This window comes from Equus caballus, chromosome 6 (assembly GCF_041296265.1).
Source record: "Equus caballus isolate H_3958 breed thoroughbred chromosome 6, TB-T2T, whole genome shotgun sequence".
Lineage (NCBI taxonomy): Eukaryota > Metazoa > Chordata > Mammalia > Perissodactyla > Equidae > Equus > Equus caballus.
Window position 1 is genome coordinate 45,173,662 of NC_091689.1, and position 23,293 is coordinate 45,196,954.

The 23,293-nt window shown below is 38.8% G+C and overlaps 1 protein-coding gene across 5 annotated transcripts in view; it reads right to left on the minus strand.

Moving 5' to 3' along the window:
* Positions 1–3,993: 3,993 nt before the first annotated feature.
* The window catches only part of FERRY3 (FERRY endosomal RAB5 effector complex subunit 3), a 43,975-nt gene continuing 24,675 nt past the window's right edge, over positions 3,994–23,293 (minus strand). For all 5 annotated transcript variants that reach the window (XM_023643004.2, XM_023643005.2, XM_023643007.2 and 2 more), the window contains 5 exons: positions 21,213–21,287; positions 17,316–17,518; positions 6,041–6,098; positions 5,383–5,450; positions 3,994–4,531 (listed from right to left, as the gene is read on the minus strand). In XM_023643004.2, the coding sequence (XP_023498772.1) occupies positions 4,439–4,531; positions 5,383–5,450; positions 6,041–6,098; positions 17,316–17,518; positions 21,213–21,287 (497 nt within the window). In that variant the 3' untranslated portion in view covers positions 3,994–4,438. The remainder of the gene's footprint in view (positions 4,532–5,382; positions 5,451–6,040; positions 6,099–17,315; positions 17,519–21,212; positions 21,288–23,293) is intronic.

Here is a 23,293-nt window from a genome sequence, read left to right on the forward strand (position 1 = left end):
ATCCACAGACGGCTCTTTATGCTCTCTTGCCTGTGAGAGAAGACTCACATACAGTCGATTCTCATGCTGTGAACCCTGGATGAATGAATACTGAACGACTGCTCCCAGGGGAAACGCAGGGCTAGGTTCCTGCGAGCCTCTTGTCACATTTTCTCAGCCAGTCAATATGTAACCTTTCTAAATGTGTGTTTCTGTTTAAGAACACCTTATTTAACACAGCGTGTTGATTCATGAGCGCTGACCTCATGACCAACAGCACCATCATTCATGCCCAGAGAAAGCTTATCTAACACACGTCTTCTTTGAGGCACATCACAGCCTTGCACTTAGAACACTAAACAGCACTACACTTGGGGGCCAGTTTAAACAGCAAAATCTCCAACAGAAAGCAGAAAAATGCAAAAAATGTGGCACTAAGTAGACCGTGAAAAGGACACGTTTACGTTATGAGAGCTGAAACCAGAGGCAGAGGGCCGCCTTGCTCTTTTCAAGTGGGAATGTGTGTGTTGGGCGACCCAGATTTTTCACTGCTCTGCTCATGTCCACAAGTGATGCCAAAAGTGCTGCCAAGAGTCCTCCCTTCATTCTGTGGGCCAGTTACAATACTCATACAACTTGGATTTGATGAAACTATTGTTTCTGTAAATGACTATGTGCTTATGTAAATGCCTGAGTTGCAAATTTTAGCAAACAGGTGAGTTTGCAAATTTGAGTGTACGATTAATGAGGATTGACCGTATATGGCATGAAGTTCAGCCAAGTCTTAGATCTGGATATATCAGAAAGCCTGATCTATCTTAGGTTTGTATCCACACATCGGGAACCATCTTCCAGTGGGAAAGCAGGAAAAGAACAGCGAGAGTGATCTGGAGTGTATCATGATGATTCTAGCTGTGTATGTGTGAATAGGACATCATGAGCACATACTAGTTCTGCTGGCCACCTCAGGAGGCTCCTCATCCACTCCCCTGTTTTAGCTGGCAGTTTGTCCTGGTCCTTAGAGATCGTCAGCATCACAGATAACAGAAAAGCTTGCCAAGTCTCCTTACATTAATCAAACAGTTCAAGTCCCATCATCTGTCTCCAGCCTTCTAGAGGCTGAATCTTGCTTAGCACCACGCCTGTGTGTGTGGAAGAAACTTAATAAATGCTTCCTAAACAGCAAGTGTTGGACGGGATTCCCAGGTCCGTCTGCTACTTACATTGTCCTTACTTCTGCCCTCCCTTTGTAATACACTCACATAAATACTTCTGTTTAAAGTTGTGGTCCCCAGAAATTAGCGGTCTTTTAAGACGTTATCAAGCTATTTAAAAAATCTTTCCAAAGATACATTTACCTGGCATAAGACCTCCCAGGTTAAATAAAACGGCCAAGTTTTGTTTTCGTTTTTGTAAATCTGCTTGGAACTACACAGTGAGAACTCTGTATTCTATGTGACAAAGCTACGCATGGAATCATACGGTGAGAACTCTCGTGTTCTGTGTTACCACACGATGGATCACTTGCTAATACTGTCACTCAGTTCCACAGACACATCCTTGATTAACAAAAAGCAGATTACTGCTCAAATGATTTGAAATCAATGATTTCAACTGCTTGCTAAGCAAAACTTTCCAAAATATTTCAGGGAAATATGGAGAAGATAATGAAAAGGTTCTTTGGTGGTTAAAGGAGAGAAAAGCACTGATCTAAATGGTTCTGAACACATGGTACTTTTTGTAAATGGGTTTTGTAAAATATTTTTTATTTCATGATTATGATAATGAGTTTTACACTGCTGTGACTTCTGAGCAAAGCAGTCAGTTTCATCTAAATGGGAAAAGTAAGTAACAGAAAAGCAACCATTTTCACCTAGACACTGAAAAATAGCCCCGAGGCTCTGCTCTCCAAGCTTCGCCAGTTCTTTCAACACAGCTCTGCTGATTCTCCTTGTGGCCTCTAGAACAGGAATGCTTCCATGAATTCATCTTTCCTTTGTGGAACATTTTTCTTCTTGTGAGAATTAGCCAGGACCCAAGTGAAGTGACACAAATGACAGTGTGTACTGTGCCAATAAGAGAGCCGCCAAATCCCAGGCAAGCTAACTTGTGTTTCCGCTGAAATTCTTTTTCATGCATTTCTTCCATTCCGGCCACACTGTCATGCCGAGGAACAGCTGGTGCCACACTTCCTGATCAAGGGCAAGGTTATAGCCATGCTTGGTTTTGTGCTTTGAGAACAGAAATGGGGCACGGGGAGGAAAGAGCAGGACAGAATGGAGAACTGTCTCAATGCCCCTGGCTGATTTCCAAGGTGTATTTTTAAGGACTGGAGGACCATATTGTCATGTCCTGGGAATACTTCACTGTCTCTTCAGATAGAAAACTTCATGCTCACTGAGAAACTCCTCACCCACGTCTGTGCAAAGGCCCAGGGCCCTCAACTGCCAAAAGGCTCTTGGAGTCAGCTTCTTTCAACCTACTGGCCTTTCATCACTGCCTCCCTTCATTCCATTCGGGTCCAAACACGAAACTCCAGGCTTCCTCATCTACTCGGTCACCAAAATCCCCCACCAGTTAGCATGCTACACACTTGTTATCACTTAGTGTTTGGTGTGTCTTCCTATCGGTGGTTTGTGCATCCTAAGCATGACTTTTCCAATCTTACCACTTCTGTACATCTCGTAATGTAGTACCCCATGCAAAACGGATACTTCCGAAGTTGATCTTGATGTCACAGGCCAAATAGTACCTTTAAGTTGCCCTGGGGTGAAAGCCACCACTTTATAGATCTTAATAAAACAGCCTTGAGGTGACAAACGAAGGGCTGGGCCACAGCATTCATCAAGCTTCCGTGAATGAACCCTGACTCCTACATCCTGACACCTGGCTGCAGCCTTCAAGCTGTTGGTGTACACTTAGTTACAGAAATTCTGTAGAAAGATTCTCCATTCCTCTTTTTGAATGCCTTTTATTGATCCCACTACACCCACCTCCAAGTCAGTCTTTCATATTATGAACTAAAACAGTCTCGACGTCGCTCTAGCACATTTCCCACCTCTGTCTGCCTTGCTTTGCGTTAGAATGAGTCTCAGTGATAACATGTGCCTAGAAGACAACTTCTCACCTTAAGGGCAGGATCTCTAACTTCCTGGTGGCATCACCAGGCTCCCTGGCAAAGGCTTTGGAAAGTGTCTGTGTATAACGGACAAGTCTGCAGTGAGTGTTTTCCCTAGTGTTGTTACTTGCACAATTGTTTCCTTGAGTCGAAAATCAAGAACATTCTGTCATGGGAGATCATTTTGCATGCCAAGAGTTTCTCTAAGTTATTTAGAGAAGAAATTAGAGTTATTTAGTTATTTCTGTTTCTTGGAATCAAGATATACCACCTTATTGTGACATCAAGCGTCCTCCATTTCATTCCATTGGCTGGTTACAGCATCCATCCAATGTGGATCTGATGAAACTATGCCTTGGTAAATGCCTCTGTTGAATATAGTCACCACTCCTAGCAACAAGTGATACACAGCATCTGAGAAAGGAGTGCTACAAGGAAAGACAAAGGAAGAGGAGCGGAAACAGAGCACAGACAGAAATGGGGACATAGTTATCAGCAGAGAGATGCAAGAAGTGGAAGAATGGTTAGGGAAGCTGAGACTGCAGGAAGCAGGATGGAGAAATAAAAATGACCCTCACTGTCTGACTGTCACAATACTGATGAGCACTAAAATACTGCAGGTGCTGGCTCAGACGAATTCTCCATCAGCCTGTGAAGCAGCACACTATTTTCCCAGCCCATGAAAAACATTATTAATAGAGAAGAGCAAGGTCACGTAGGGAAGAAGAGACAGAGGTAAAGAATCCAGTCTTTTTCTGACTTTTAACTTACAAAACCTTAGAAAAAGTACATTAAAAGCAAATTTTTGAAACTGGAAAATTTCAAAGAATAAGCACATTTGCCTCATACAATTGTTTCTAGAAAAAGATTTTCAGAAGAAATCCATACTTGCAATGTCTATTTCAGTGCCGTTTAATTTTCACTTGGCAAATAAGGTAGAGGGAAGATTTGATTTGTATGCTGAATTAAGCCTTGCATCTGATACATTCAAACCTTGTTGCAAAGTCAAATGTCTCCACGAAAGCGTCGTAAACAGTGTCCTCCGTCAAGTGTCCATGTGTGATATCCTCACTCATATTCACAGACGGGACACAACAGTAGGAAAAGGAGACATTTCTTTCATAAAGAAACTTTAAGAATAAACACCTAAGTAAGGGGCTGATCACTAGTCTGCACAGTACACGAATTTTTGGAATGTTTAACAGATACATATGATTGGATGTGTGATTTGGGCAGGAAGTTGCCTTTCTGGGCACCTTCTGCTCGACAGAATCCCAGTGCAGCTCACGTTCCTGGAGCGTTTACCAGTCCTCTCCCGCCAGCCTGTCAGTCTGTAAGGGTTCAGTGCTTGGATGTTAGGGTAAGTGTTGAAGACACTCGGAAGATCTGGGGGAGCATGTTGCTAAGTTGATAAAACATTTCTTCAGAAATACTCTGTAGGAAGTGAAAAGAAGAAAAGTTTGTACTTGTTAAATCATCATTGATTTTTACAATTTTAAAGTATTTTAAAATAATGGAACTAGTTTTAGATATGGAATGCAATATGTCAAAATTTTCTTTCAGGACTGGGTTAACCGCATGGCTATGGGCAGGGGCTGTTTTTCTGGCTCCATCCTCTGACAACCTATGTTTCTGTCAAATACCAGAAAAACCCCCAGACGACACTAGTGTACTCGGTAGTAAAGGTGACGCTAGTTTTGCTAAGTTCTAGCCAGAATACAGAATTATTCTCTGCCAATGCCCTTCTTTGTGAACTCTTCAAAATCTATAAAACATAGAGCCAGTCCCGATGGCCTAGAGGTAAAAGTTTGGCAGGCTGTGTACCGGCGGCCTGGGTTCAGTTTCCAGGCACAGACCTACAGCACTCATCTGTCAGTAGCCATGCTGTGGTGGCAGCTCACATAGAAGAACTTAGAACTATACACAACTATGTACTGGGGCTTTAGTGTGGAAATAAAAGGAAGAAGACTGGCAACAGATGTTAGCTTATCTTCCCCAGCAAAAATAAATAAATAAAATCTATATAACATAAATATGGGGGAAAAAACAAAGGAATGACGAGTCAAGTTTGGTTTTGGGGTTGACTAAAAGATCCTTTGAGTGGTAGACACTGACATCTTTGATGATAAACTGAGTGCCTTTGTGGCACCCAAATGCTTCCCCCTTGAAATCACAGGAAGCTGTCAGCATTCTGTTACGAGTTTAGGGCAGTGCGCCTAGCTGTTATCTGCGAGGAATACTGCCACAGAGATTAAACTGAGGTGCGATCTATCCACATAACACACCTGTGGTACCAGAAATTGCACTGTCCGAGAAACTCCTCCATCCCATGAAGCCATTTCCATCATGAAACCTAAAACAGAACAGCAGACTTGGCTGAATTATGAGTTCTGGTCCTCAGACTTACCAGTCACTTCCTGAGGTGAGTGGGATTTTCACTGTGGGGCTTTGTCTTGACTTTCCAGGTGGCTGGGTGCCTGTAGGTGAGGCTAAGCCTACAGGACACAAACTTCTGCAGCCCTTACTGCTCCACGCCAGAGGCTGTGAACAGCTTTGTCAACATACTCTTACTTGTGATTTCTCAAGTCCTATTTAATCTCTATACAATGAAGCTAAAACAGGCTATTAAAGGTTAATTAAACATGTGGCTCTATTTTTTTTTCTTTTTAAGAAAATAAAAGGCAATACAGAAGAAGCTACACTCAGAGCAAAATATAAATAACATCCAAATATCTTTGTATTTCAATGGGGCCAGAGATTTATTTTGTGACTGGAAAAGATAAGTAAAACAGACCATTACGAAATAGTTGCTTGTTAACCCATTTAACTGAGGCACCAGATGACAGCAGGAACTTTCATAATCTTTCTCCCGGGTGGCTCCACTTTCACTATATGAGAGGAAGAAACATAGGTGGTGGTTGTTAAATATAAGGTTACGCTCACCTTTGACACACTTAAACACAAGTTCTGCTCTCCTTAAGCACCACGGTATAGTCATTTCCTAAAAACAGAAGCAAAACAAATCATATGCTTTTAACAGAACTTTGTAGAAAAACAAAGTATAGTCAGATCCTAATTTATCTATAATGCTGACTATCCACTTTGTGAATAGATTTAGGCAACTATTTGCAAATTTCAGTTGGATTTCCTCTGGTTTTTAGGAATACAAACTTTTCCAGCTGTTAGACTATACTTGTAGAATGCAGACTAATTTAATTAGCCTAGTAAATATAATTTTAAAAATTAACATATGCTTAAAACTTTCTAGACAACTCTAAAGACAAATATCAATGACATAAGAACTCCACCTATTATTGTCAATAGGTTAGCACGATAATTCTATTAAATTTTATAATATTTGAATAAGAAATGCATTAAAATGGTTTTATCGCATGTCATTACAAAAGTAATCAAATAAACGAACACCGCATCCCAGCTATCTAACAAACCAAATGCATTCGTTTTCCTATGTTCCTTTGTAATCTTTGACCAACTGTGCACACGAGTGCCAGTGTCACTCTATAAGCAACATCTTTATAGTTTTTCCTAGTTATGATCAGTGATTATACCATTTTAAATTGTTTCTTTTCACTATCATCAGAATATTTTCCCATGTTGCAAGTCTTCATAATTATAACTATAAAATGTTTATTACTTCATTATGGTGATTCCCAATCTTTTCGGGTCTTAGGATCTTTTACACTCTTAAAAATGACTGAGGGGGGCTGGCCCCGTGCTGGGTGTGCTCACAGCTACTGGGGTGTCCTTGTCCCCAGGCCCCTTCAGCTCACAGAGCAAGGAAATACTTATGTATCTATTACCTGGATGTTTTAATTTGCATTCGAATGCTAATGTTTTACGGTTTATATATTTTTTCTTCTTGGGAATAAAAATATGCTCATTGCCACTTACGCTGCAAGTAACTAATATCTCCTCTAATAAGTACTTTCTAAAGACAGTGCATAGTAAATGACCTCAAAAAACTCCAAGTATATAAATGCTTCAATATGCAAGGTTTTCACCTACAAACGATTATTTTTTTCTATAAAAGTCAGGAAATCACAAAAGGTTCTCTAGAGTACTTCTCATGCTAAAACATTACGGAAGCGTTAGGTACCGTACCAAACAACTGTACTCTCTGTAAAAGCCATCAAGGGCTTTGACGGAAGTTCCTCTGCGCTCTGGAGAGCTCACATTTGCTAGTCTGCCTGTAGCTGCATGCTAATATACAAAAGAACTAACAATTTTCAGCATTGATACTGCCTTTCACTGCAAATTTTAGGCAATGCATAATCTCCTTCTTGGTCACTTATGACCCCTAGAGGTCTTCAAACTGGGATCATTTCAATGGAATCAATTTTTTAGACCCTCACATCCACAGGAATCCTTTCTTAAAACTGATCTGACTGAAGATCTACCTTTGAGGGAGGTGTAGGTTTCTCCTTTGCCACCTCCCCTTCCACAATCCTCCTTCTCCCACTTTACGAAGAAAAGCTTACTTCTCTCCTATCCTGACCCCGCCACCTCCCAATATAAAGACCTTCAGTGCATCAATCAAAACATCGGTTTTAGTATTGTAAAAATGAAGAAATCTAACTATTGTAAATCATGTGGCTTACAATTCTTTGAGGTTCAATAAAACTGAAAAAAGGATCTAATTTGGAGGTGTTAGCTGTTAATTGTTAAATTTTTGATGCTAAAAACTGTGATGTTAATTTTAGCCTATAATTCAGGAGTTGAAAGAAATCCATTGGCTATAATAATAATAATAATAAAAAAAGTAACAACTGTGGTGAGGATGTGAAGAAATTAGGACCCTCATACATTGCTGGTGAGAATGTAAAATGGTGCAGCTCCTGTAGAAAATGGTTTGCCGGTTCCTCAACAAGTTACACATAGAATTACCAAACGACCCAGCAACTCTACTCCTAAGTACATGCCCAAAAGAACTGAAAACATACGTTTAAACAAAAACTTCTACATGAATGTTCACAGCAACATTATTCATAATAGCCAAAAATGGAAACAACCCAAATGTCCACCAACTGATGAATGGATACACAAAATGTGGGATATCCACAGAATGGAATATTATTCAGGCATAAAAAGGAATGAAGTACTGATATATGCTAAAACATGGATGAACCTTGAAGACATTATGCTGAGTGAAAGAAGCTAGACACAAAAAACCACAAATTGTATGATCCCATTTGTATGAAATGTTCGGAGTAGGCGTGTCCACAGAGACTGAAAGTAGATTCGTGGTTGCTAAGGGATGGGGGACGATCGGGACTGACTGCTAACGGGTAGACGGTTTCTTTTAGGGATGATGAAAATGTGCAGAAGTACATAGTGATGACAGTTGCAAAACGTCGCAAATTTACACCACTAAAACACCACTAAATTTTATTTTAAAATGGTTAAAATGGTGAATTTTATGTTTATGAATTTATCTCAATTAAAAAAAAACAAAATCAGTGACATTGATATAACAAAACTCTTCCATCCAGATCTATTTATGTCAACAAACTTCTCAGTACTTACATCTATAAAAATACCAAATAAGAATCACATTGATCCTAATTCTAGCAGTAATTAACATTAACTTATAGACACATGAATGGGGAAAAATAAACAAAACCCTATCCATCTCTACAGGAAATGCATTTTGGTGAAATTTTAATTTATATGTTGAATTATCAAAATATGTGTTATTTTGATCAATTATATACTAGTAATGCTACAATAACAGAAAAAAATTATAACAGAGCACTAGGATCATAGGGAATACATTTAAAAAAATTTCAGTTAATATACATATTTCATTTCTGAGAAGTCTAAGGTGACTAACACAAAAGAATTAAGCATAAAATACATCACATTAGAAAAAATTTTATGGGGATATACTGGAATGGAATTATGAGTTCAAAGAGAAAAAGGAAAGGCGTAAAATTTGACTCTTAAAAGTTCATGCATGGACGATGGTGGATGCGGTCACAGTACTGAAACTCCACAGGACATATCTAAGACTGACGTAACAATTCTTAGCGTAAAAGGCAACATTTTCAATTTTACTGAAAATTACACTTTTCACAACTATTTAAACCTACGTGAAAACTTTAAAACATGTGAGGGGTAGTTATAGAAAATTATTTGGGGGCACACATGAGCAAAAACTTATGAGCACTGATGCAGTCCACTTCAGGATGAGAGCCAAAGGGAAAACAAGGCAGGATGCTGCTCTCACTGTTTTCTGCAATCTCAGTATTTCTACTTCCGCTATTAAGATTCAGTAAGTTGACAGATGCTGCCGAATCTGCAGGACTTACAATGCAATCCGAATGCATTTTGAATGAGGCTAAACAAGAACAGAGTTGCCACAGAACTTTGTATTTTGCTATCTTCTCTTCTTTTCTCTTAGCTTTTCCTTTCCAAGACTAGGCATCTCGATCCTGCCCTCACTGGTGTCCTCTGGCCGAGTTCTTTCGTCCTTGGATTCTTCCTCTCGCTCCAGCGTGCTTCTGCCCCCCTCCCATCCACCATGCGCAGGTCGGCCGCTCTCATCTCCTATTCTAAAGGGAACCTTCCCTTGACCCTGTCACTTACGTCCATTATTCCTTCACCACGAAACTTAAAACAGTGCTATCCACTTACTGCCTCTGCTTCCTTCCCAGCTACTCATTCTTTCACCCTTGGCCATTAGGCTTCCACCCCTACCAGCTGACGGAAAAAATGCTTTATTCGAGATCATCAATGATCATTAATTACTAAACATTTTCTCAGTCGTAATTCACATTAGTGGCCACTCCCCTTTCTTCATGAAACTTCCCTGCCCCCTGCCTGGCCCCTCTGGGGGCCGATGTGTCATCGAATTATCCTAGTTCTTCACACATCTCTGATGGTCTTTGTGACCTCATGCCTAGTTACTGCTATGCCTTCCAATCTAGCTTCCTGGATTACAATATTTCCCCTCCAAAGCACTGATTTGACTAATTTAAGTGCATTTCTGATCATATTATACTCCTGCTTAATATTTACAATTACTTCTTATTGTCTCATGAATATCTAAGCCTTTCTTTTAGTATTTAAGGCCATTTACATTAGGTTTAAAACTACCTCAGCTTCTATGACTTTTAAATTAAAAAAACCGAAGCTTTCATTCAAGCATAAATGTCCACCTTTGCCTGAACATGATGTGCAATGCCACCGGTCACCCACCTCCTCCCATTTGTCCTCAAACCATTTCTTCTGCCTAGAATGCCTTCCCCATTATTTCCATCTATTGAAATCCGATCTCCATTCTTCACTGTCCAGCTTAATTGCCACCTCCTTCATAAAGCAACTCCTATTTCCCCAGCTAAGAATGGTGTCTCTATCCTTTGAACTTCCAAAGTATGTGGTTTTTCTTCGATCTCAACAATCACATTTCACTGTGCATTTTGCGGGGGAGAGGATGTGAGAGGAACAGGGGATTTCTGTTTTCTTTTCTTTATTAAGTTATGTCCTCTCTGAAGGCACGAACCACTGTTTATTCGCCCTCATTACTTTTACAATGCCTTCTGTAATGCTGAGTAGACAGATTCTCACAATTATAGGTCGAATGAATTATCTTTTATCTATAGAAATTTAAAAAGAAAGCGACTTTCTCTGTAACCAGAAACAGGCTTTAAGAGAAACTACTTTTTGTGTCCAAGACACTTTGTTTTAAGGTTGATAAATAAAAGAGGTCTACTTGCTGAGAGGGCTAAAAAGTAGAGTCCTCTTTCCCAAGGGTCTGGAAGCTTAAAAAAATGCCTGGTAGAATTTTCTGAAGTTTAACTTTGTGTTGTAACACTTCCCAGCTTCAAAGTTCAGAAAGAGGAAGAGTATTTCCTTGTAACTTCAAAGACTGTTCTAAGACAGCCGCTGTGTCTTCTGGGACACACACATGCAGGGAGTGACAAGTTGCTTTTCTGGCTTGTTTTGCCCCAGTTAAAAAAGATAATGTAGAGAGAGAGCAAGGTGACTAAGGAATATCTACCTACAGCTAAGAGAAAATGCTGATAGCTCTGAAAACTACAATAATAATGTCTTATGTTTACAAGGAACTTCAAAGCAAGCTTTATAAATTAAAAGAAGACACTGAAAAGGGGCCAGCAAATCGTGCAAGGTCATTTGACAGTCTTGAGACTGTATTTTCACTTTCTTAACAGTGTCTTTTGAGGAGCGAAAGTTTTAACTTTTAATGAAGTACAATTTATTAAGTTTTTCTTTTATGGCTTATTTTTTTGTGTCCTAACAAATCTTTGCTTAACCTGATGTCATCAAGTTTTATTTTATGTTTTCCTCTAGAAGTTTTATAGTATTAGCTCTTTTAGTTTAATTTTTATGTATGATGTGAGGTAAAGGTTATTTCTTTCTACATGAATATCCAATTCTTCCAAAACCACTAGTTGAAAACACTACCCTTTCTCCCATTGACTTGCCTTGGCATCTCTGCTGGAAATCAAATGACCATACATGTATGGACTTATTTCTGGATTCTCTATTCTGTTCCTTTGATCCGTAGTCTATTCTTCTGCCAATATCACCTTGGAGCTTTAGAGTCAGTCTTGAAGTCAGTTGGCGTGAGTTCTCCAACTTTGTTCTTTTTCAAATTTGTTCTTTTTCAAAATTGTTTTGGCTGTTTTAGATTCTGTGCATTTCATATAAATTTTAGAATTAGCTTGTCAATATCTTCAAAATTGCCTTATAGGGATTTTGATTGGGATTAAATCTATAGACCAACTTGAGGAGAACTGATATCTTAATGGTATTGAGTCTCCTAACCTGTGAACACAATATATCGCTCCATTTATTTAAGTTTTAAAAAATTTCTTTCAGCAATTAAAAACTCAGTTTCACAGTTGCTAGGTCATTTTTTCATAGCATCTTTTTACTTGAAGACATTTTCAGCTTGTTTTCAAGTTCTTGAGACACAGTAACCAACTATTTTATGGTCTGTCTCATAATTCCAGTGCCTTTGTGTATCTGGTTTTACCTTTGGTTGTTTCTGCTGGTTCTCATTCTTGATATTTCGTTTCCTTAAGGGCCTATTTACCTTTCACTTCTGTTTAACATTTTACTGAAGAATCATATGTAGGAATAAATACTAAACCATAAATGAGTATTTGCATCACCTTAGACTATCAATCTAAAACATAACATTTTTCAAAATACCACGGAAATAATCAGAATTAAGAAATTATTACTATTTATACTATTATAACAAAGCACTCATTTTTATATATAAAAGCATTATCTAACAGTAACTTGTCTTATACTCTATAATTTACTGACTTCTATGACTAGCCTTTGAATTATTTCAGGCGAAGTTTGAGCCTAAGCACCACCACTCACATGAGGACACTTGAGGTGAATTGTAAGCATAGAGCTTCTGAAGAGGCAGCCTTGAACACCAACCTATAGAATATGCATTATCCCAGTGTATTAAAATCAGGATAATATGGTAATGATGAAAGACTGAAGCACAAGTTGGAGCAGGGACGGTTCCAATGGTTGACCAAAAGTAGACAGGGAAAAAAAATCACCAAGTTCTTTCATTGCTCCACTTCTCCAAAGATCATCAGCTTTTATCCATGCTTTCTTGCTTTGTGTGTATATGTGGTTAACAGTGTGGTCTAGAGCAAATAGCTATGAGACAAGATAGGAACTTACACTCTTCAGAATGGTGTGAATTAATGACAAAGTTTCACGAGTCCTATAAAGAGTACACCAAAATACAAATTCACAGCAGGATCCCAGGATATCTCTGAAGTGACAGACAACTTAATTTTCAGACGATATAAACCCTCGCATTCTATCTACTTTAGCCTGATGCTACTTAGCAGCATGTGCATCTGAAAGGAAGTGCCAGACAGGTGCATGCACACGCACATACACATTCAAGTTGTTTTCAAACCTCCTATTTGTCGACATAGAGACTCTGTCCCAAGCACCTCTGTCATTTTTCCTCTGATTAAAACCAGCACCTAAAAAGAATGGCTTTGAGTTCTTGGAAAAGCTAAACTGTAAGCTTAGCAGTCAATAAGGTCTTGAGAAGACATAACTTATTGGATGTCATCATGGGATGTGACCTTCAGTCCCACATAGAGCCCCCTTCTGGAAATAAATCTTAGTATATATTATACAGTACATGGAGTATACAACGTAGTAAGTCAGGTAGGAGTACAGAAAGTTTTTGATTGTGAGTTCTAAGTAATGGCAAAGTGACTAAACCTTAGTGTCACACCTGTGAGAACACACTATGAAAGAGATCTATTGAAGAAACTGAACAGATCACGTGAAACACTTCAGACTTTGGAAATGAGGCAGAAAATTGGATTCTATGGCTATACTTTAGAAGATAATTGAGCACTGCAGAGAGAATAAATTCTCAACCCGTGAAACTGAAGTTAAAATGTCAATTCTGATTATAATTGCAGATAATACCTTCTATCTCAAGTAAATGGCCATACTTTGACTACGCAGTTTCAATCTTCTGATTAGGGTAAGGCTGAACTGCAGAAGTGGTTAAGATTTAGTTGGTATATACTTTTAAGTCTTCATTGTACGTCACTGTACGTCTTGGAAGTTAGATACCAGAATTACTTTCTGAGTTTATATATCCATGGGAGAAACTGCAAGACTATTCTTTACTCTCAAGTACGTGCCTCTGAGGGACCTGAAAAACTTGTATTAATCAGTTTCACAGCCATTATCAGAAGGTCAGAAATAGCCTTTCTTACTTTCCACATTCAAAAGCAATGGGTTAGGTACAACTACTTTGGGAAACTATTTGGCTGTATCGTGACATCTAACAATTCCATCTCTAAGTATATACCCAATAGAAATGGTAAAACATACGTACTAGAATGTTCATAGCAACATTAGTAATAACAATCAAAAAACCTGGAAACTACCCAAATGTCCATAAACAGCAGAATGGCTAAATGACTGTGGTCTGGTCACACGATGGAATAATATATAACGATGAGAACAGACAATCTGCAGCCACAAACAACAATACGGATAAGTTTCACAAACATAATACTGAGTGAAAGAAGATAGACACACGAGTATATATACTACATGATTCCACTTACAGAAACCACAAAAACAAGCCTAACTAATCTACGCTTTTCAAAGTGCAAACAGTGGTCACCCTTTCGGAGGGAGTGTGGTTTAAGCGACTGGAAGGGAGCAGGAGGGTGGCTTCTGGGCTGTTGGCAACGTTCTGCCTCATGATCTGGGTACTGGTTACACGAGTGCTCATGCTGTGAAAATTTGAGCTAGATACTTATGGTGTGTGTACTTTTCCATATGTGTATTACACTGTAATCAAAAATTTAAAACAAATAACATCATCGTCAACCACAACAATTATAAGTAAAACCTCTAAGTCCCAAATTATTCAACAACAGTAAAAATAAAAAGAATGACTTGCAAGTTCATTCTGCATCTATTAGGTCAGACTGACTAGTGTGACAACAACTTCAGATCACAAAGATCTATGGGGACAAAACTGATAATACCAGTATGTCTTTCTTCTTGCTGATAGATTATTTTTTCCTTTCCTTTTTTTTTAAACTGCAATGAATTTCTACACCTGTTTTTATCTGCCACAGGACATGGACTTGTTTCAGACATTATCATCATTACCCTGCACAATGAAACGTGGGAACCGAACGTCTAGCAATTCTGTTTGTTAGAGGAAGAAAACAACAGCTGAAAATGCTTTGGGATCCTTGACGAAGCGAAACCAAGTATTACCTCTATATCCTGAAGAGTGTTGTCTGAGTTCGTAGAATAAACTTCTTGACCTGAACGGACGTTTAAATACAACAAATGGGAGGATCACAGCTCAATATACTTTTGTGAATTACAATGGACACTTTGGAAACAAACTTAATGTTCTGCAGCTGGCCGTCCCGATTTAAAACATGGAACTTTGGTGACACTGTGGGAGAGGGAGTGCTGGTAGGATCAGATGTCTGGAAGTAAATCCGAACTTAGTGACTTTTGGAAACACTGTTTTTGAGGTTGTTTCCCACCTACATATAACCATTTTTATCAACTGGTTAACCAGGAGTCCAGCTGCAGGAATGTCTGGATGTTTCCTTGTGGCTGGAATTCGTCACAAACTTTCTTTGCTACTCCCCATAGATTCTTTTATAGATGGACTAGTCAGTGATGACAACTTAACAATGGTTAAAAATTCCTGATGGAATGAAAACATAAAGCTACAGTGGAAAAGAAAAATATGTTTGTCAATCTCTCCTGACACCATATCAGATGCGACTGAGGCTACAGAAGTGCATGGGATGAGGAATTAGAAAGTCGGATGCAGGTGTCACAGGATGGCGCCAGGATTCTCTTAATCAAAACGACGTGTCTGGTGAAAATACAAATGGGTTGTAAGGGGGAAATAACTGAAAAGCGTCTCGTCTTACATGGACTTGGTTTTTTGGCCTGATTATATAGGGTATTGCATTTAAACTCAGGCCTCTTAGAACGAGTGTGAAGCGGGGATTCAGTCAGTCTAAAAAGTAAAGCACTCAATCTTTCACACTGAACCTGACAACACAGCATCTACACACACATTTTACTTGGGTAAACAACTTCTAACAATCAATTCTCAAACCTCCTTCCTGACATTCACACTCTCTACTTGCCAGTTAGCCATTTCGATTTTTAAAAAATGCCACCTCAAAACAAGCAGCACCATGTTGCTGACGTGTCCTTCAGCACCAGGCTGACCACCGGGCCTCCTAGAAGGACTCGCCTGATCCATGTGCTTGAGGACCCTTTGTTCCTCTGGACTATCTGAAGACGAACTTTTAGTCTCATATTATTTCTACAGCTTATCCTCTCTAACCGGTTTTTATGTGGGTGAGGGAAGAAAGCAGGAAAGAAAGTAAATAGTCAGGGCTGGCTCCGTGGCTGGGTGGTTAAGTTTGCACGCTCCGCTGCGGTGGCCCAGGGTTCGGATCCTGAGCGTGGACATGGCACCGCTCGTCAGGCCACGTTGAGGTGGCATCCCACATTCCACAACTAGAAGGACCTGCAACTAAGATATACAGCTGTGTACAGGGGGGTTTGGGGAGATAAAGCAGGGGGAAAAAAAAAAGATTGGCAATGGTTGTAGGCTCAGGTGCCGATCTTTAAAAAAAAAAAAGAAAAGTAAATAGTCATGAAAAGAATTTTTCTTTATTAAAAATGTCAAATAAAGAACAGCACATAATAAAATGGAAGAGTGATTATGCCACATTTTAACTGGAGAAGCCAATACTTGCATTATCCAAAGAGCAACCTGGAGAAAACATTAAACTGACACTGGCTTCTTCCTGTCCTCCAGCACCTCCTTCTACTACCTATTAGCGCGTACTCAGAGAAGGTAAATGAACTCTAATGTTAGCCTAAGCCAAATACAAATGTGGATGCAAATCTAATGCTACTTAAGACAAAAATGGAAGAGGAGGAGGAGGGAGAGACGGGGAGGAGTTAGGGGCACATGTCTTATCTAAAGCTAATTTTGATTTTCTAGTTTACCTATTATAGAATAATGCTGTAATTCTCTGAACATAAATGGTTAAGGATTATTTACTGTTTTGTATTATATGTCACTCAATTCTATTAACCAGACAGGAGATGAAAAGATGCACTAGTTAAAAAAAAAAAAAAATAGGGCTGGCCCTGTGGCATAGTGGTTAAGATTGGTGTGTTCCACTTCAGCACCCTGGGTTTGTGAGTTCAGATCCTGAGCACAGACTTGCACCACTCATCAGCCATGCTGTGGGCAGCAACCAACAAATAAAGTGCAGGAAGATTGGCACAGATGTTAGCTCAGGGCTAATCTTCCTCAAGCAAAAGAAAGAGGAAGACTGGCAATAGATGTTAGCTCAGGGTTAATCTTCCTCTTCTTGCTTGCGGAAGATTGTCCCTAAGCTAACAGTTGTGCCAATCTTCCTCTAATTTCTATGCGGGATGCTGCCACAGCATGGCTTGACGAGTGGTGCACAGGTCCACCCTCAGGATTCGAACCTGTGAACCCTGGGCCACTGAAGTGGAGTACACAAACTTAATCACTACGCCACCAGGCCAGCCTTGACAAAAGTGCTTTTAAAAAGTAAAGTGGATTATTACACAATATTAGGGGTTAACATATTCATAAAATTATGGTACTTTTCTATCTGCTTACCTCTGACATATCATGCACCAGCAAGAGAGGAATGCTTATTGTGGTGATGTCATGGGTACAGCAAACCTTGAGTATATTTCGGAGTCCCATAATGGCAGGATCACGAGCAGTGATGTTTCCTGATTTCACATTGTCATCCACACAAAGATGGAAAGCAACATGGATTTCTGAGAGATTAGAATGCCGTGTAATGTAAAATTCTCCTGTGAACAACAATACAATCATGATTTTCAAGAGCATAAATCAAATTCATCAATGGCTTTTATAAATAACTATAATGGGCAGTCAGTGTGTTGAACTCGTAGAGGTGTGTCAGGAACCTATGGGCTCAGAAAGTAAATATGATTACTACTCTTTAATTCTTGGAAAGGTGATGAAAAACAGAGACAATAGCCAATTTCCCATGAGGTTCACAAATTGGTATGAAGTGACCACCAAGTAGTAAGTAAATCAAATGAGCGCTCATCATCTCTATTTTGATATACGTGCTCAAAATGTCCTGCTTAACTCAAACTTAACATATACAAACAGGTTACTTGATGACCTGCCTTCTCCACACCCTCAATCTGCTCTTCACCATCTCAATTCACGGGTCACTCTCCATCCAGCTAGTTGTTTGGGAGAGAAACATGGAAGTTGCCCTTAATTACTTTCCTTCTCTCAGTGTCTCCTCCCCAATCCACAATCCAGTTCACCACCAACTATTTTCAGTAATATCTCCAAAAAATATCTCAAATCTGAGCACTCCATTTATAGTGCTATCACCCTAGTTCATTTCATCATCTCACTGAACTCTTTATCACAGCCTCTCAATTAATCGCTCTGCCCCCGTTCTTGCCCCCCTACAAACCTATACCACATTGTAGGCAAAATGATTCAAATATAAATCAGATTACATTACTCCTCTACTTAAAATCTTCCAGCAGGCTCATACTACTTTCAAATAAATTCCAAACACTTGACTGAGGTCTGCAAGGCCCATGTGGCCTGGACACTACCTGTCTGTCTGACGTCCTCGTCTCACCCTCTGTGCCTATCTCACCCACAGGCTTTCGTTCAGTTCTTCAACATGCAGAGCTTAGTCCAAATTCAGGGATGCTGGGTGAAAGGCTGTCCCCCAAGGTCCTTGTGTCGCTGACTTTTCACCTATCACATCTCAGCTCAAAGGCCACCTCCTCAGAGAGGCCTGCCTGGACTGCCCCATCTGATACAGGGCTCCATCACCTCTCGCTCATTCTCTTCCACATTGCTCTGTTTTGTTTCCTTCTCAGCACTGAAATTCTTTTGTTTATTTGCTTATGATATTATCTTAAAGAGACCATTGTTTACATTCCACGACTACAGGGATTTTGTCTATCTTGTTTAATGTCCGATCTCCAGCACACAGAACGGTACCCGGTACAGAGAAGGTACTCAATAAGCATTTGTTGAACGAATGTATGCACAAATGATTTAGCCTGAATACAGGAGCACTGTCTATCAAATCCTAAAATCACACTTCCTACAGTCACTTCATTTTCCATGTAGCCACACTAGCCAAGAAAAATCTCATCAGCTTTTATATTCTACAGTTTCTGTCAATATAAATAAATAACACATAAAACACACGAAGAATGTGTTTTCACAAACACATGCGCCTTTCTGGGGATTCGGCTGTCCTTCGAGGAAAGCTCTGTGCTTACAAAGACCGCTCTTCTGTCACTCGTCCCTGCTGCACGGCTCCTGCTCACCCTCGCTGCCGAGGCATCAGCTTTGGGTTTTGCTCACATTTACTCATAAGCATAGAGAATATTTAAAAGTACTTACTATACTTTAGCACAATGTTTAACCATCTCTAGTTACCAGGTACATATGTTGAAACCATGGATGCCACTGACAGGCCCCAGGCAAACAAAGGTCTTTTTTTTTTTTTTAACTTAGACAAGATAAAAGAATTAGATAAGCAGAAAGAGAACCTAAAGAAAGGACAGTGACAGAGATACCAAAATAAACTAGACAAGAAAAAAGTACAGAGAAAATTGTCTCTGGTAAAGAATAGTGGCAGGCAACAAAAGACATCCATTGCTTATCAGAACCCTGGCAGACTATATGAGACAGTACCCTTCTGGGCCCGAGGAAGTGGATTACCTCCTACACTCCCACTGATACTTCAGATGATGGAAGCCGTCGCATTAAACGTGGGCTGTGGTCCAGCAGAGAGACAGGATGACTTAGTGGACAAGTCAGGTGCTCCTAATCCCCAAACTGGCACTGTTTTGTTTGACCTTAGATGACTCAGCTTTTGGCCTCACTTTACCCATTAGTAAAATGGGGATCATGGAGGTGGCAGGAGTAATCAAAATAATATGATATAGTAGGAAAAGGGCTAAATTGGGTATTAAGAAGATGTAGTCTTTAGCACTTATTGGCTCAGAGATCTTGGGCAAATCAATTCAACTTACAGATCTTCTGTTACTTTGCATATGAAATGGGAAAAATAATGCCTGACGGCTTTCCTTAAAAAGTTGTTGTGAGAATTAGATGACATAAACTGTAAATACTTAATGATAAAGCAAACATACTGGTTAAAAAAACAGATAAACAAAACTGTTTTTCCTTACAACTTAAAAATTTAAAAGTATTTGTGATTTTGGATCTTTTTTATCTTCTGTAAACTTCCTGGCTGTAAATTCAGATGCTACCAGCACATCTAACTGAACAGTTTAATGTTCCTTTTCTAATGCAGACTTATGACACATCCTCCTGATTTGGTATAATAACGAGATACCACCATATAGGCTTTTTCCAAAAACGAGCAAGGAAGGAAATAAATATAGCAATAAAAAGTTAAGTTTAAAAAAATCAGACATCACCTCCAGAATAGATAATAAGATTGGCATATTTTAAGAAAGCCACAAAATATGGATGATTTAAATTATGGAACTATGAAGAGAAATACAATCAATCCTGTCTCAATGAAAGTATTTTTAGATGGAGAGGAGGACAGTTTCCTGTTCCACAAAGTGAGGAAACAGCATGTGGTGATGCCATCCTGCCTCTAACATTATCCACGAAGGTAGGCTATCTGAAGGTGGGAGGACATTCGGAAGCTCGTGACCACAAGCTGACTGACTGGCACTGACAAAAGGAATACCAGAAATGGGAATGCTATTTGCTTACGTGGAATGTGATCTGTGTGTAGAAAATTTGGGGAAGGAAATGTGAGGAAACAATCTCAAAGGACAGCAGAAAACTATCAAGAGTATGGCTATTTATGAAACTGTAAAATTTACCATTTAGTTTCAAAGACTTCACATTTATAATGTAAACAAATAGGCCTTCTTTGCTATGCTCTGTCATTCAAACACTACTAAGGATCATTAGAACGAGTTCAATATGGAAGAGGATCAAGAGATTGGATTTCCAGTTGATAAACAACATATACAAGAATAATAAAGGAAATCAAAGAATTGGAAAGCAGGAAAATTTATGGGGAAATAGAAATAAGAAAGATTCCACGTCAGATGATCCATGTTCTTTCTACAAGTTCATCTGTTTACATCTTTACGTACTATTGTTCATATTTCAGAGTAAAAATTATTTCTTGGTTCATATCTTAAGAAACTAAGGAACAATGTATAAAAGAGGAGATTTTAAATAGCAAATAATGATAAAACTTATGCAACTATTTGAGCAATTTTTCTTGTCTGGATCTAGGAAAAAGTCAGTACTAGTGTAAGAAGAAAGATTTAAATTGTAGAACATCTGTGAAAGTGTATTATATAGATACAATGCTGTTTCAGATGATATACTGACAAATGTTTCCTAATGTAGACCATAAGAACTTAGGTTTCAAATGTATGATTTCAGTGTATGTGATCATAAGGAAATAGTGATTTAGAATAAAATAGTACTTACCAGGTAAAATATTTAAATAGTTTCTATCAGAATTTTTAGTCTTATCATCACTTCCTCCATTTCGGTTTCCAGAATCTATGCATAAGATAACAGAACATGAGAGAACATAACAACATATGAGAACACCTTACTACTACTACTCCCCAAACAATCACAACAGCAGCAAAAATTCACTACGGATCTCTAGGTGCCAGACATTCTGATACATGCTTCACACGGATGGTCTTATTTAATTCTTACAAAACCCCTATAACCAAAACCTTATGACTAAGTCCTCTCACTATCTTCATTTTACATATGAAGAAACAGAGGCTTACAGAGGTTAATTAACTTAATCAAGGAGGCACAGGTAAGTGGTGGAACCAGGTCTTGAACCCACATACTCCGATTCCAAATCCAACAGCCTTAGGCACATTAGACTTGCCAATACCCTATTTTCCATGTGGGAGGTGCAGGGCACTAAGCTAACCGCACATAAAATAACTTCATTAGATAGCTGTAGTGTGGTCATCTTTATTTTTAGAATGTGAGTCACTGTTGTTGATACAACTTGTTCAGGACTACAAACAAATGGTTAGTAGCACCAGGAATCACTTGATATTCAGCCCATTCCTGAAATTCGTTACTTCTTATCTGACACTATATACAATTTATTTCAAACAGGTATGTGAGACAGTTTCAGATGGAATTTTTTTTCACATATTCAATAATTTTTCTTTCTCTTTTCAGAAGGCATGATACTACTTAAAGGAAAAATGTTCATAAAATAAGATACAGCACAATTGACCATACATTATTATGGCTGAACACAAATTATTTTACATACATATACGTATTTTTTTTTTTGAGGAAGATTAGCCCTGAGCTAACTGCTGCCAACAATCCTCCTCTTTTTGCTGAGGAAGACTGGCCCTGAGCTAACATCTGTGCACATCTTCCTCTACTTTATACGTGGGACGCCTACCACAGCATGGCTTGCCAAGGGGTGCCATGTCCGCACCTGGGATCCGAACCGGCAAATCCCGGGCCGCCAAAGCGGAACATGCGCACTTAACCGCTGCACCACTGGGCCAGCCCTACACACATATATTTTTAATAGAAGATGCATCTGAATTTTATAAGAATTCTATCAGAACGCAGAATGAATATTAGCATCCAAAGTTGCTATATTTAAGAGGCTGTATATTTATTCCAATTAAATACAAAACTACTTTGGAATGGCCTTCAGCATCAGAAAATCACCTGAAAATAGTAAGAAGATCAAATGAGCAGAGTGCAAATACCAAGGGAATATTATGGTTTCAAAAATGTTCTGAATAAAAGTAGCTTAATATTTTTACCTAGTCACTACTTTGATGAATTGATTTATTACTGTACCTTGTAAATACATATATTTTATAAATAAAGAGACAGAATGAGAGAAAGGCATGGAGAGAAGGCTGTGTGTTGCCAGAATCCATATTTAAAGTAATGGTCTGCTTCTCATAGAGTCATGTAATTGACAGGCTTGAATAAATGTCTGATCACAGCACAAAAAACAAAAAACAATAAATAAGGACTCTAATTCTGTTCACAGAGGGTATGAACAAACAGAATCTCTATTAATTAAACAAGAGAGGACAGGTCATAGTCTTTCCCCTTTTCGTGTTTCAATGGTAACATCTTGTAATACTAAGAAGAGTGCTATTTTTCATTTTCAAAAAATGTATATAAAATGTGTACAAAAAACAAACTGTTTTTGCAGATAACAAATTGTCTTTATATCTAAAGATGCTGACATAATAAACACAGTTAGGAAAACAATGGAATGTCTTAGAATAAACAGGCTCTTGCGTATTCGGATGCAAATGTGTAGAACAAACGTGGGTATGCAGAGAAAAGGAAAAGGGGGAGAAAGCATTTTCACAAACTCTTCTCTAACGACATGGGGGTTCCTCTAAGAAAGTTGTATTTTATAAAACTACTTGTTTCACTGACTCACTTAAACCACAAAATAGTTGCTTGAACAAGAACAAAATAATACGATGATGTACAGACACTGCCTTAACCGTATGTGGTTTAGAAACTTCCTGTCATTTCCT